General features: G+C 46.8%; 1 protein-coding gene across 5 annotated transcripts in view; it reads left to right on the forward strand.

Moving 5' to 3' along the window:
• The window catches only part of LOC129825069 (protein broad-minded-like), a 45,464-nt gene extending 36,433 nt beyond the window's left edge, over window positions 1–9,031 (forward strand). For 4 of the 5 annotated variants that reach the window (XM_055884820.1, XM_055884823.1, XM_055884822.1 and 1 more), the window contains exons 32-34: window positions 571–711; window positions 6,081–6,269; window positions 8,020–9,031. In XM_055884820.1, coding sequence (XP_055740795.1) covers window positions 571–711; window positions 6,081–6,269; window positions 8,020–8,139 — 450 coding nt within the window. In that variant the 3' untranslated portion in view covers window positions 8,140–9,031. The remainder of the gene's footprint in view (window positions 1–570; window positions 712–6,080; window positions 6,270–8,019) is intronic. The other variant, XR_008754822.1, reaches the window with a different exon arrangement.
• Window positions 9,032–10,610: the final 1,579 nt, after the last annotated feature.

Here is a 10,610-nt window from a genome sequence, read left to right on the forward strand (position 1 = left end):
GAATAGTCATTATCAATGTCCCCACTTACATTTGGAAACAGCCAGCTCTGGCTGCTGATGACGTTGAATACTCAGCCGTTAATAGCGTTTCAGCAGTAAGAATATGTCTTGGAAATGGTGGAAGCGCTTGCACAACTGATTACAAATCTTCATCATCCAAACAGCAGTGCATGCAAATCAGGATGTATGCAGGCAGATGGGAGTAAGCACACCATGTCGCAGATGAGGGAGAATTACTAAACAGTGGCGGCACAATCCTCTGTAAATTTTATGCGGTCGATGCTGTCAATACCTAGAAGAACAGAGGGACAAGTGATTAAGTGATAGTAGCAAATTCACACAGTGTACCCAGTGAAACACATCCACGCACGCACACACACTGCGTTCTCCGAAAGCATTGGGCTCTGACAATTCTGTTTGGAGGAAATTGAGGAGTGAAAATCAGACCAATCAGCTGTCTGTTTGGCATTTGGCGTTCATTTTTGGCAAGTTTAGCTATTAACCTACAGAGCTTGGCTTTTGTAGTTAGTTACTATGCTTTGTAAATCTGAACTTCTCTTCACCTTTTAGGTTCACCTACCCATGGAGATTGCTCAGTCTAGCATCCATCCGGTCTACTCATGCACAACACACTATGTAGAGATGCTGCTGAAGACTGAAGTGCCTCTAGTTTTCTCTGCCTTCAGGATGTCCGGTTTTACCCCCTCCCAGGTATAATATCACCCTTCGTCCTTTCACTTGTCCAAATGTTTCACTCATCAGAATGGTATTATAATGAAATGGACACGCTAAGGGACTATTTTGACCATGCTTATGACCATTAAAATGGGATAGAAAATTAGTTTTCATGAACCGGCATAATACGTTTCCCTCAAGGTGACAGTAGTACTTATTCTCCATATAAAAGTTCAGAACTGAGGCTGCGGAATCCCTCTGTTGTTCAGCTTGCCACAGTTGATTCCCTTGACGTAAACTTTCATCCTCAAACAAAAAGTTCACCTTGAAAAATCTTCCTTTTGATCTCATCTCCTTTTGGCTCAGTGTTTCAGGCGGACTGTCATCTCAGACGTAATGTGTGTCAACAGGGACTATAAGCCAAAGAGTCTCTCACAATAAAAAAAGTTTATAATATAGCTTTTAAGTCAAAGTCATTGGGTGCAAACTATTGAATGCACTTCCTCCCAGTTTCCCAATCACAGCTCTATATATAAATCCAGTATATTCTTTGCCATAAATGAAAATATACCCTAATAAGTTGAGTTTTGAAAACATGACAAATCAGGAATCACGTCATGAATCTGACCATCGGTTGAAGGTCAGATTCATTCCTCCATCAGGAATGGCAAGATATTATTGTGCTCCTGGGTGCCTCGTTGAAATTCCAGCTGCAGCTACGCCACCTCCTTTGGAGTTGCTAGGAAAGATATTCAGAGAACGTAAACAAACAAAGTAAATTGCAGTGTGGAGTTGGTGGGCAGAGGTGGAGGGCCTAGCAGAACAGGCTGGGACTTGGGTTAGCTCTGTCTGACTGAATAGTTCAAGTTGAATTCACTTCTTTCCCTTCAAAATACTGTAATTGAAAATAACTTGAAAATACAATGCATTCTCAACATGCTCTTGGAGGCCCAGTTAGAAAGAACTGTAAATGGTGTTCAGTGTACTGGTGATTCTGACAGCAAAACCAATGTAACGGCAGTCATTGTTGTTCTCCTCCTCAAACGAGGAGGAGCATGGATCGGACCAAGATGCGGATTGGTGATTAATCATACTTTTAATGAAAACAGCAAACACGACACTACAAAACTACAAAACAACAAACTAACAAACCTTCAACCGTCCTGTGTGGCCCAAACACTGACACAGGAACAAACACCCACAAAACACCAGTGAAACCCTGGCTGCCTTTGTATGACTCTCAATTAGAGACAAACAATACACACCTGTCTCTAATTGAGAATCATACCAGGCCGAACACAAAACCCCACATAGAAATACAAACATAGACAAACCCACCCAACTCACGCCCTGACCAACTAAAATGAATACAAAACAAAGGAAAACAGGTCAGGAACGTGACAGAACCCCCCCCTTAAGGTGCGAACTCCGGGCGCACCAGCACAAAGTCTAGGGGAGGGTCTGGGTGGGCGTCTGTCCACGGTGGCGGCTCTGGCGGTGGACGAGGTCCCCACCCCACCATAATCAATCCCCGCTTCTTTATCCCCCTCCCAATGACCACCCTCCCACTAACCCCACCTAAATGAAGGGGCAGCACCGGGATAAGGGGCAGCACCGGGATAAGGGGCAGCACCGGGACAAGGGGCAGCACCGGGACAAGGGGCAGCACCGGGACAAGGGGCAGCACCGGGACAAGGGGCAGCACCGGGACAAGGGGCAGCACCGGGACAAGGGGCAGCACCGGGACAAGGGGCAGCACCGGGACAAGGGGCAACACCGGGATAAGGGGCGGCAGGTCCTGGCTGAGGGACTCCGGCAGGTCCTGGCTGAGGGACTCCGGCAGGTCCGGGCTGAGTGGCAGCTCCGGACTGTAGGGCAGCTCCGGACTGTAGGGCAGCTCCGGACTGTAGGGCAGCTCCGGACTGTAGGGCAGCTCCTGACTGGCGGGCAGCTCCTGACTGGCGGGCGTCTCTGGCAGCTCCTGACTGGCGGGCGTCTCTGGCAGCTCCTGACTGGCGGGCGTCTCTGGCAGCTCCTGACTGGCGGGCGTCTCTGGCAGCGCCTGACTGGCGGGCGTCTCTGGCAGCGCCTGACTGGCGGGCGTCTCTGGCAGCGCCTGACTGGCGGGCGTCTCTGGCAGCTCCTGACTGGCGGGCGTCTCTGGCAGCTCCTGACTGGCGGGCGTCTCTGGCAGCTCCTGACTGGCGGGCGTCTCTGGCAGCTCCTGACTGGCGGGCGTCTCTGGCAGCTCCTGACTGGCGGGCGTCTCTGGCAGCTCCTGACTGACGGACGGCTCTAGCGGCTCCTGACTGACGGACGGCTCTACTGGCTCGGGACAGACGGGCGGCTCTAATGGCTCGTGGCAGACGGCTGACTCAGATGGCGCTGGGCAGACAGATGGCTCAGACGGCGCTGGGCAGACAGATGGCTCAGACGGCGCTGGGCAGACAGATGGCTCAGACGGCGCTGGGCAGACAGATGGCTCAGACGGCGCTGGGCAGACAGATGGCTCAGACGGCGCTGGGCAGACAGATGGCTCAGACGGCGCTGGGCAGACAGATGGCTCAGACGGCGCTGGGCAGACAGATGGCTCAGACGGAGCTGGGCAGACGGGCCGTTCAGGCACCGCTGGGCAGACGGCAGACTCTGGCCGGCTGAGACGCACTATAGGCCTGGTGCGTGGTACCGGAACTGGAGGTACCGGGCTGAGGGCACGCACCTCAGGGCGAGTGCGGGGAACAGGAACAGGGCACACTGGACTCTCGTGGCGCACTCTAGGCCTGGTGCGTGGTACCGGAACTGGAGGTACCGGGCTGAGGGCACGCACCTCAGGGCGAGTGCGGGGAGAAGGAACAGTGTGTCCAGGGCTCTGGAGACGCACAGGAGGCTTGGTGCGTGGTGCCGGAACTGGAGGCACCGGGCTGGAGACACGCACCATAGGGAGAGTACGTGGAAGAGGAACAGGGCTCTGGAGATGCACTGGAAGCCTGGTGCGTGGTGTAGGCACTGGTGGTACTGAGCTGGGGTGGGAAGGTGGCGCCGGATATACCGGACCGTGAAGGAGGACACGTGCTCTTGAGCACCGAGCCTCCCCAACCTTACCAGGTTGAATGGACCCCGTAGCCCTGCCAGTGCGGCGAGGTGGAATAGCCCGCACTGGGCTATGCAGGCGAACCGGGGACACCACCTGTAAGGCTGGTGCCATGTACACCGGCCCGAGGAGACGTACTGGAGACCAGATACGTTGGGCCGGCTTCATGGCACTCGGCTCGATGCCCAACCTAGCCCTCCCAGTGCGGCAAGGTGGAATAGCCCGCACTGGGCTAAGCACGCGTACTGGGGACACCGTGCGCTTTACCGCATAACACGGTGTCTGACCAGTACGACGCCCTCTTACTCCACGGCAAGCCCGGGGAGTTGGCTCAGGTATCCAACCCGGCTTCGCCACACTCCCCTTTAGCCCCCCCCCCAAGAAATTTTTGGGTGAGCCTCTCGGGTTTCCAGCCACTCTGCCTTGCAAGCGCCTCATAATGCCTCCTCTCCGCTTTTGCTGCCTCCAGCTCCGCTTTGGGGCGGCGACACTCCTCTGGCTCTGCCCAGGGTCCTTCTCCGTCCAGAATCTCCTCCCAAGTCCATTCCTCTTTTCCCCATTGCTGTAGTTCCCTTTCTCTCTCCTCAATCCGCTTGGTCCTGTTGTGGTGGGTGTTTCTGTAAAGGCAGTCAATGTTGTTCTCCTCCTCAAACGAGGAGGAGCATGGATCGGACCAAGATGTGGATTGGTGATTAATCATACTTTTAATGAAAACAGCAAACACGACACTACAAAACTACAAAACAACAAACTAACAAACCTTCAACCGTCCTGTGTGGCCCAAACACTGACACAGGAACAAACACCCACAAAACACCAGTGAAACCCTGGCTGCCTTTGTATGACTCTCAATTAGAGACAAACAATACACACCTGTCTCTAATTGAGAATCATACCAGGCCGAACACAAAACCCCACATAGAAATACAAACATAGACAAACCCACCCAACTCACGCCCTGACCAACTAAAATGAATACAAAACAAAGGAAAACAGGTCAGGAACGTGACAACCAATTAGGATTTGTCATTGTTTTTATTGCTGCATTATATGAGCTTGATAGTAATCCATTATGCATTGAAAATAAACTCAGCAAAAAACAAAACGTCCTCTCACTGTCAACTGCGTTTATTTTCAGTAAACTTAACATGTGTAAATATTTGTATGAACATAAGATTCAACAACTGAAACATAATCTGAACAAGTTCCACAGACCTGTGACTAACAGAAATGGAATAATGTGTCCCTGAACAAAGGGGGGGTGAAAATCAAAAGTAACAGTCAGTATCTGGTTTGGCCACCAGCTGCAATAAGTACTGCAGAGCATCTCCTCCTCATGGACTGCACCAGATTTGCCAGTTCTTGCTGTGATATGTTACCCCACTCTTCCACCAAGGCACCTGCAAGTTCCCGGACATTTCTGAGGGGATTGGCCCTATCCCTCACCCTCCGATCCAACAGTTCCTAGATGTGCTCAAAGGGATTGAGATCCGGGCTCTTCGCTGGCCATGGCAGAACACTGACATTCCTGTCTTGTAGGAAATCACGCACAGAACGAGCAGAATGGCTGGTGGCATTGTCAGGCTGGAAGGTCGTGTCAGGATGAGCCAGTCCAGGCAGTTCCAGACCATGACAGCCCCAGACCATGACAGAACCTCCAGCGCTGTCTTGGGCGTCTCACAGTACGGACATTGCAATTTATTGCCCTGGCCACATCTGCAGTCCTCATGCCTCCTTGCAGCATGCCTAAGGCATGTTCACGCAGATGAGCAGGGACATCTTTCTTTAGTGTCCCAAGTTTTCATAACTGTGACCTTAATTGCCTACCGTCTGTAAGCTGTTAGTGTCTTAACGACTGTTCCACAGGTGCATGTTCATTAATTGTTTATGGTTCATTGAACAAGCATGGGAAAGAGTGTTTAAGCCCTTTACAATGAAGACCTGTGAAGTTATTTGGATTTTTACGAATTATCTTTGAAAGACAGGGTCCTGAAAAAGGGACTTTTTTTTTTTTTTACCTATTGTCCTCTGTGTGCTTCAGTATCCTAGGTAGAGTGTTAAGTCTATTATGGTCAGTCAGGCTGTCCAGTTATTTTTCATGTAACCCCAGTTATTAAAGCACATGGTAGACTTACAACCACTCTGCATACTCCATAAAGCTACTGCCTCAAAGTCTTAATAGTCTTTTCTCCAAGTCATTAGATAAAAAATAAATAAAAAGCATAACCCTTTATTTTCATCACTTCAACCATCTAATTTTATGGTTTACATTCTTTATATAATTTATTAAATGTGTGGGCGGGTGTTTTTCCAGATGTGTGTGCAGTGGCTAGGCCAGTGTTTCTGGAACTACCTGGACTGGTCTGAGATCTGCCACTACGTGTCCACCTGTGTGGTGATGGGGCCGGACTACCAGGTGTACATGTGTGTGGCTGTGCTGAAACACCTGCAGCAGGACATCCTGCAGCACACACAGACCCAGGACCTGCAGGTCTTCCTCAAGGTGAGTCTGTTTGTCTACCTGGAGTTAGTGAATCGGTCTTCAGCAGATAACAGCAGAGTCCACGCTCCATCAACAGGCTCTGACAGTAGTTTGAATAAAAGATCATGTTATGGCTGTATCTGGAGATATTCTTGTGATGAATTGTAGCATGCATTTTTGTAGCAAATACAGCTTGACAGAAACACACGTAAGCAGCCTCTTCACTGTCCTCGGTTCAACTTGGAAAGTTTGAAACATGCCATCTTGGATATGCTCATTGAGGTTCACACTTTGAATAATATGAGAAGGGTTTAAGCCGGACTTCGGATGGGTTTGTTGGGTTTTTACATGTCTACACCTTCTTGGGTCTATATTTCATGTAAATAAAACATTGAAATGGAAATGACTTGGTACAATTGTTCTTGATGTCAGTCTGCAGCTTGATGCGGTGGAAGACACAAAGTGAAAAAGCATCGTCAGTGACTCAGATGTTACATGAAAAACTGAAAATAAAGCCTTTCTTTGTGAAAATTCTAAAGGAAATGTCTATCATTACACAATGCTGCCATAGGTTTTATTACCCAAAGAAGTGCTCCCAAACATTTTCTAAAGTGCCTTCCAACATGTCCACTTCTTCCCTTACTTACTTCTCTCTCACGGTAACAATAAGATCGAGGCTGCAGTACAGTTGGTATACCTTCTTGCTGTATGAATTCTTATCTGTTCACTATTTCCACTTGTTTGACGGTGTTTACAGCTCTTTTCTGGGTGACAAGTGATAAAGGGAAATTGCATTGGTCATTTTGATGGATTTTCATACAAAGATTGGCGTCTACAGAGAAAGAAACAGGATGTAGGATGTTCTTCATGCTAATCTCACATTTATCATGACGGCGCTCTCATGTTTTGACAGGGTGATTAAGTGAATGTACTCCTGAACATACTGTACATAACAGGTCTACCTTATGTCTGGCAATGCACTCAGACACAAAGACCTCGTACCTGTACCTCTCTACATCATTTAAAGCATGAATTTAAGGATGTGAAATTAGCTTTGCACTTGTTTGATCAGGATTGTTCATGAAAAAGTCATGAAAATGAAATGTGCTTTTTGATCTTAATTGAAGGTTAGGGTTAGGCATTCAGATTAGGCTTAGCAGTATGGTTAAGGTTCAGTTTAAATCAGATTTTGTGACTGTGCTAGCTAGTGACCACTCTGCATAGCTACCTCCAGGGCAAGATTCATGACAATAAATGCCAACCTGACCTTTGGGTGCTGTGTTCTGTAGGTAGCAAACAGAATACACTTGCACTGCACACCGAGTGTTTTTCATTTTCATTGTCTGTGAACTTGAGAATCACCATAAAAGATGTGTCACTGAGAGTAATTATAATACCTTAAAGTAAATTGCTGACAGTACAAATGACCAAATTAAATGTTATCTTCGTATCCCTAGCATTTTGGCCTTGATCCAATTGGGGTTGATAAGTTGTCCTTGCAAATTAGGTCATACCACATACTGGCTGTACTATTACAGGTTGTTAAGTCCACGTTGTTGTTGGTTGTATATTGCTATGCCACCCCCCTTACCGCACACACGCACGCACACACACACACACACACACACACACACACACACACACACACACACACACACACACACACACACACACACACACACACACACACACACACACAGCCCATAAAGCTCTGGACTAGGAGCCTAACCAGAGTTGTTGTGTTCTCTTCTCTCCCCTTGATTCCCATCAGGAGGAACCCATCCAAGGCTTCAGAGTGAGTAATTACCTTGAGTACATGGAGGGTCTGGAGCGCAGTTACAGAACAATGGTACTGACAGACATGAACAATATCTCCCAGAGAGTCAGCTAGCAGTGCTACGACACACAATAGTCTCCACTCACCAGGCTGCACTGGGACTGGTTGTAACAAGGTAAAGGATTGTCAAGACGGGTTTAACATTTGATATTGCGTATGCGCTCTGTAAATTACCTCTAAGATCTGTCAATATTTCTCGCCATATTTAAAGATGTACAGTGGCATATAATGTATGTATGCCATATTATTTAACGGATTGAGATAATGTTATGAAATACATGGTAATTAACTTCTTGCTTGATGTACTTTCTTGTCTATTTACGTCTTCATCGATCGTCTTGAAATGTTATAATCATTCTCTATATTAATCCAACCTTAAGGGCATAATGATATTTACCTGTAAACCTACTGACCTCTCCTATCCGATACAGCCACTACGAATACCTCCACTAGACAATATGATGACTGTTTGTTTCCCACCTTTTAATTCTACTTCTACTCGTCAATACATTACAGATCGTAAGCTCCTAGCCGTAATGGGAGGTGTATGAGCTGTGTACGTGCCACAAGTGTAGCTTACCAAGTGTATCTATGTTGTGGGTCCATTCTCCTCATTGAGAGGCTTGATGGTGACCGTGGAGAGGCAGCGTGTTGTTGTTACAAGTCTTAGTAAACAGCCCATCTCTCTCTTTCAGCTGAACCATCTGATACGAGCGCCTCTGAATAATGAATGAGATCATTAAAGCCCTTGGTTACTCCAACACAACTGTTAAATATTATATACTGTTTACCATCTACGTAGGGCAGAGGTCGATAGAAGAGATAGAAATCAGTGCCACAAAATGTTTACCCGATAAGCACTTGAAGTGAGGTTTAAAATGAGTTTGACTTTTATTTCTTTATCTTTGATCTCCCATGTGTTAAATAAAATTGAACATTCAGTCTAGGTTTGATTGTCTGTCAGTGTCCTTTGTCCCCTGTTTGTACGTCCCATAATTCCGTTGTGCCAAATCAATTAATTTCAGTGTAATGAGCTGTTTATTTAAATTATGTGAAAAATCTCATCGGCCAACACTGCTGCATCTGCTGGAGATGGCGCTTAGATTACATTTTAGAAATGACAACAGCAACCTTTACAGTAATGATGACTCTAATAGTTCATCTCAATGATAGACTTTAAATTACAGGAACTAATTTGAATTGGCTAATTAGTTATCATTACACTGATTGTGGTAATTAAGGCACACCCTCAGCTGCTGTGCGACACTACAAGCCTTTTCTTAGCAGATTCCCGATATTATTATTTACTTATTTATTTATTTTTTACTAGCATTTCAGTGGTTACTAATGCCTATGTTGGTGCGGTATACTGTTCACCTTGCATGTGTGTGGAGCAGGGTGGTTTGGGAATAACAACTCAATACCTCACACCAGACATATTGATGGGCAACCAACTCACAGAATAGTATAGGTCATTGGATGCCATCTGAACTTAGTATTTTACAACCACGTCTTTGCTGACTATAACAATTTGCAATTGTTTATTGATCCAAAAGTGCATTAAACAGCGGTAGAAACTCCATAACTGGAGTCTCCATTCCATTGCTGCCTCCCCTTTCATTTGAAATGGGCTGGTGTTGATTAAAATGCAAGAGGTAGACTCTCATAGTCCCTCTGCCTAAACCCTGCTTACGTCTACCCCTAGATTGACAGTTTGTCCCGTCTAAGAGAGAACAGAACGACGGAGAGAAAATAATACATTCCGTTCTCTTCGTTGGATAGAGGTGGAAGGAGGAATTGGATGGAAAGGACAAGATAATAGGGAGACCAATCAGTAAACTTGAAACAACTCTTGAAGAAAGATTCTTTGTCATGGGCACAGGTTCTGAATTGGTAGATATTCATGAGGCAACATTTTGCTTGGTCTTTTAAGATTGTAATGGCTTTGCTGTCCCAACATAGTGGCTAAGTGGGTGGCTATATATGCCCTATCCATTTCTCCACATCTAATCTAATGCCTCCATGATCTAACATTTCAGAATTGTATTAGTCCACAGTCACACTTCGACTTCATCATTGATCCGCATTATTGTTTGTTGCCGTTTGAAAAGCAGTTGTAGGCGTTTGTACAGAGATTTGTATAGAGCCCATGAGAGAGTAGAATGGTTTGAGAACCAAAGGCAATGAGTGAACTGTAAATGATAACCCGGCCGTACAAACTCCCTCTAAGTGTCTATCAGTTGTAATCGCTGCATTGGCCACACTCCCCAAGTGTTTATTCCACTCACTGGTACCAGGTCAGTGGAGAAGGACTGGACTAGAAAGGTGCAGAGGCGCGACTGTGGCACCTGGCTGGCAAAGAAATCAGCTTTGTATGTTTTCATTCTGTGTCATCCAAGCCGTTGCACTCTGACCCCTTGGGAGACCTTGTGAAGGAGAACTGTAAATTGACCTGTAGATTGCTTGGAGACTCCTCGCTTTAGAGAGGAGAGGTGAGTGGATCGATAGCGCATTAATCACCCTGG

The sequence above is a fragment of the Salvelinus fontinalis genome, chromosome 27 (genome assembly GCF_029448725.1).
Source record: "Salvelinus fontinalis isolate EN_2023a chromosome 27, ASM2944872v1, whole genome shotgun sequence".
Taxonomy (NCBI): Eukaryota; Metazoa; Chordata; class Actinopteri; order Salmoniformes; family Salmonidae; genus Salvelinus; species Salvelinus fontinalis.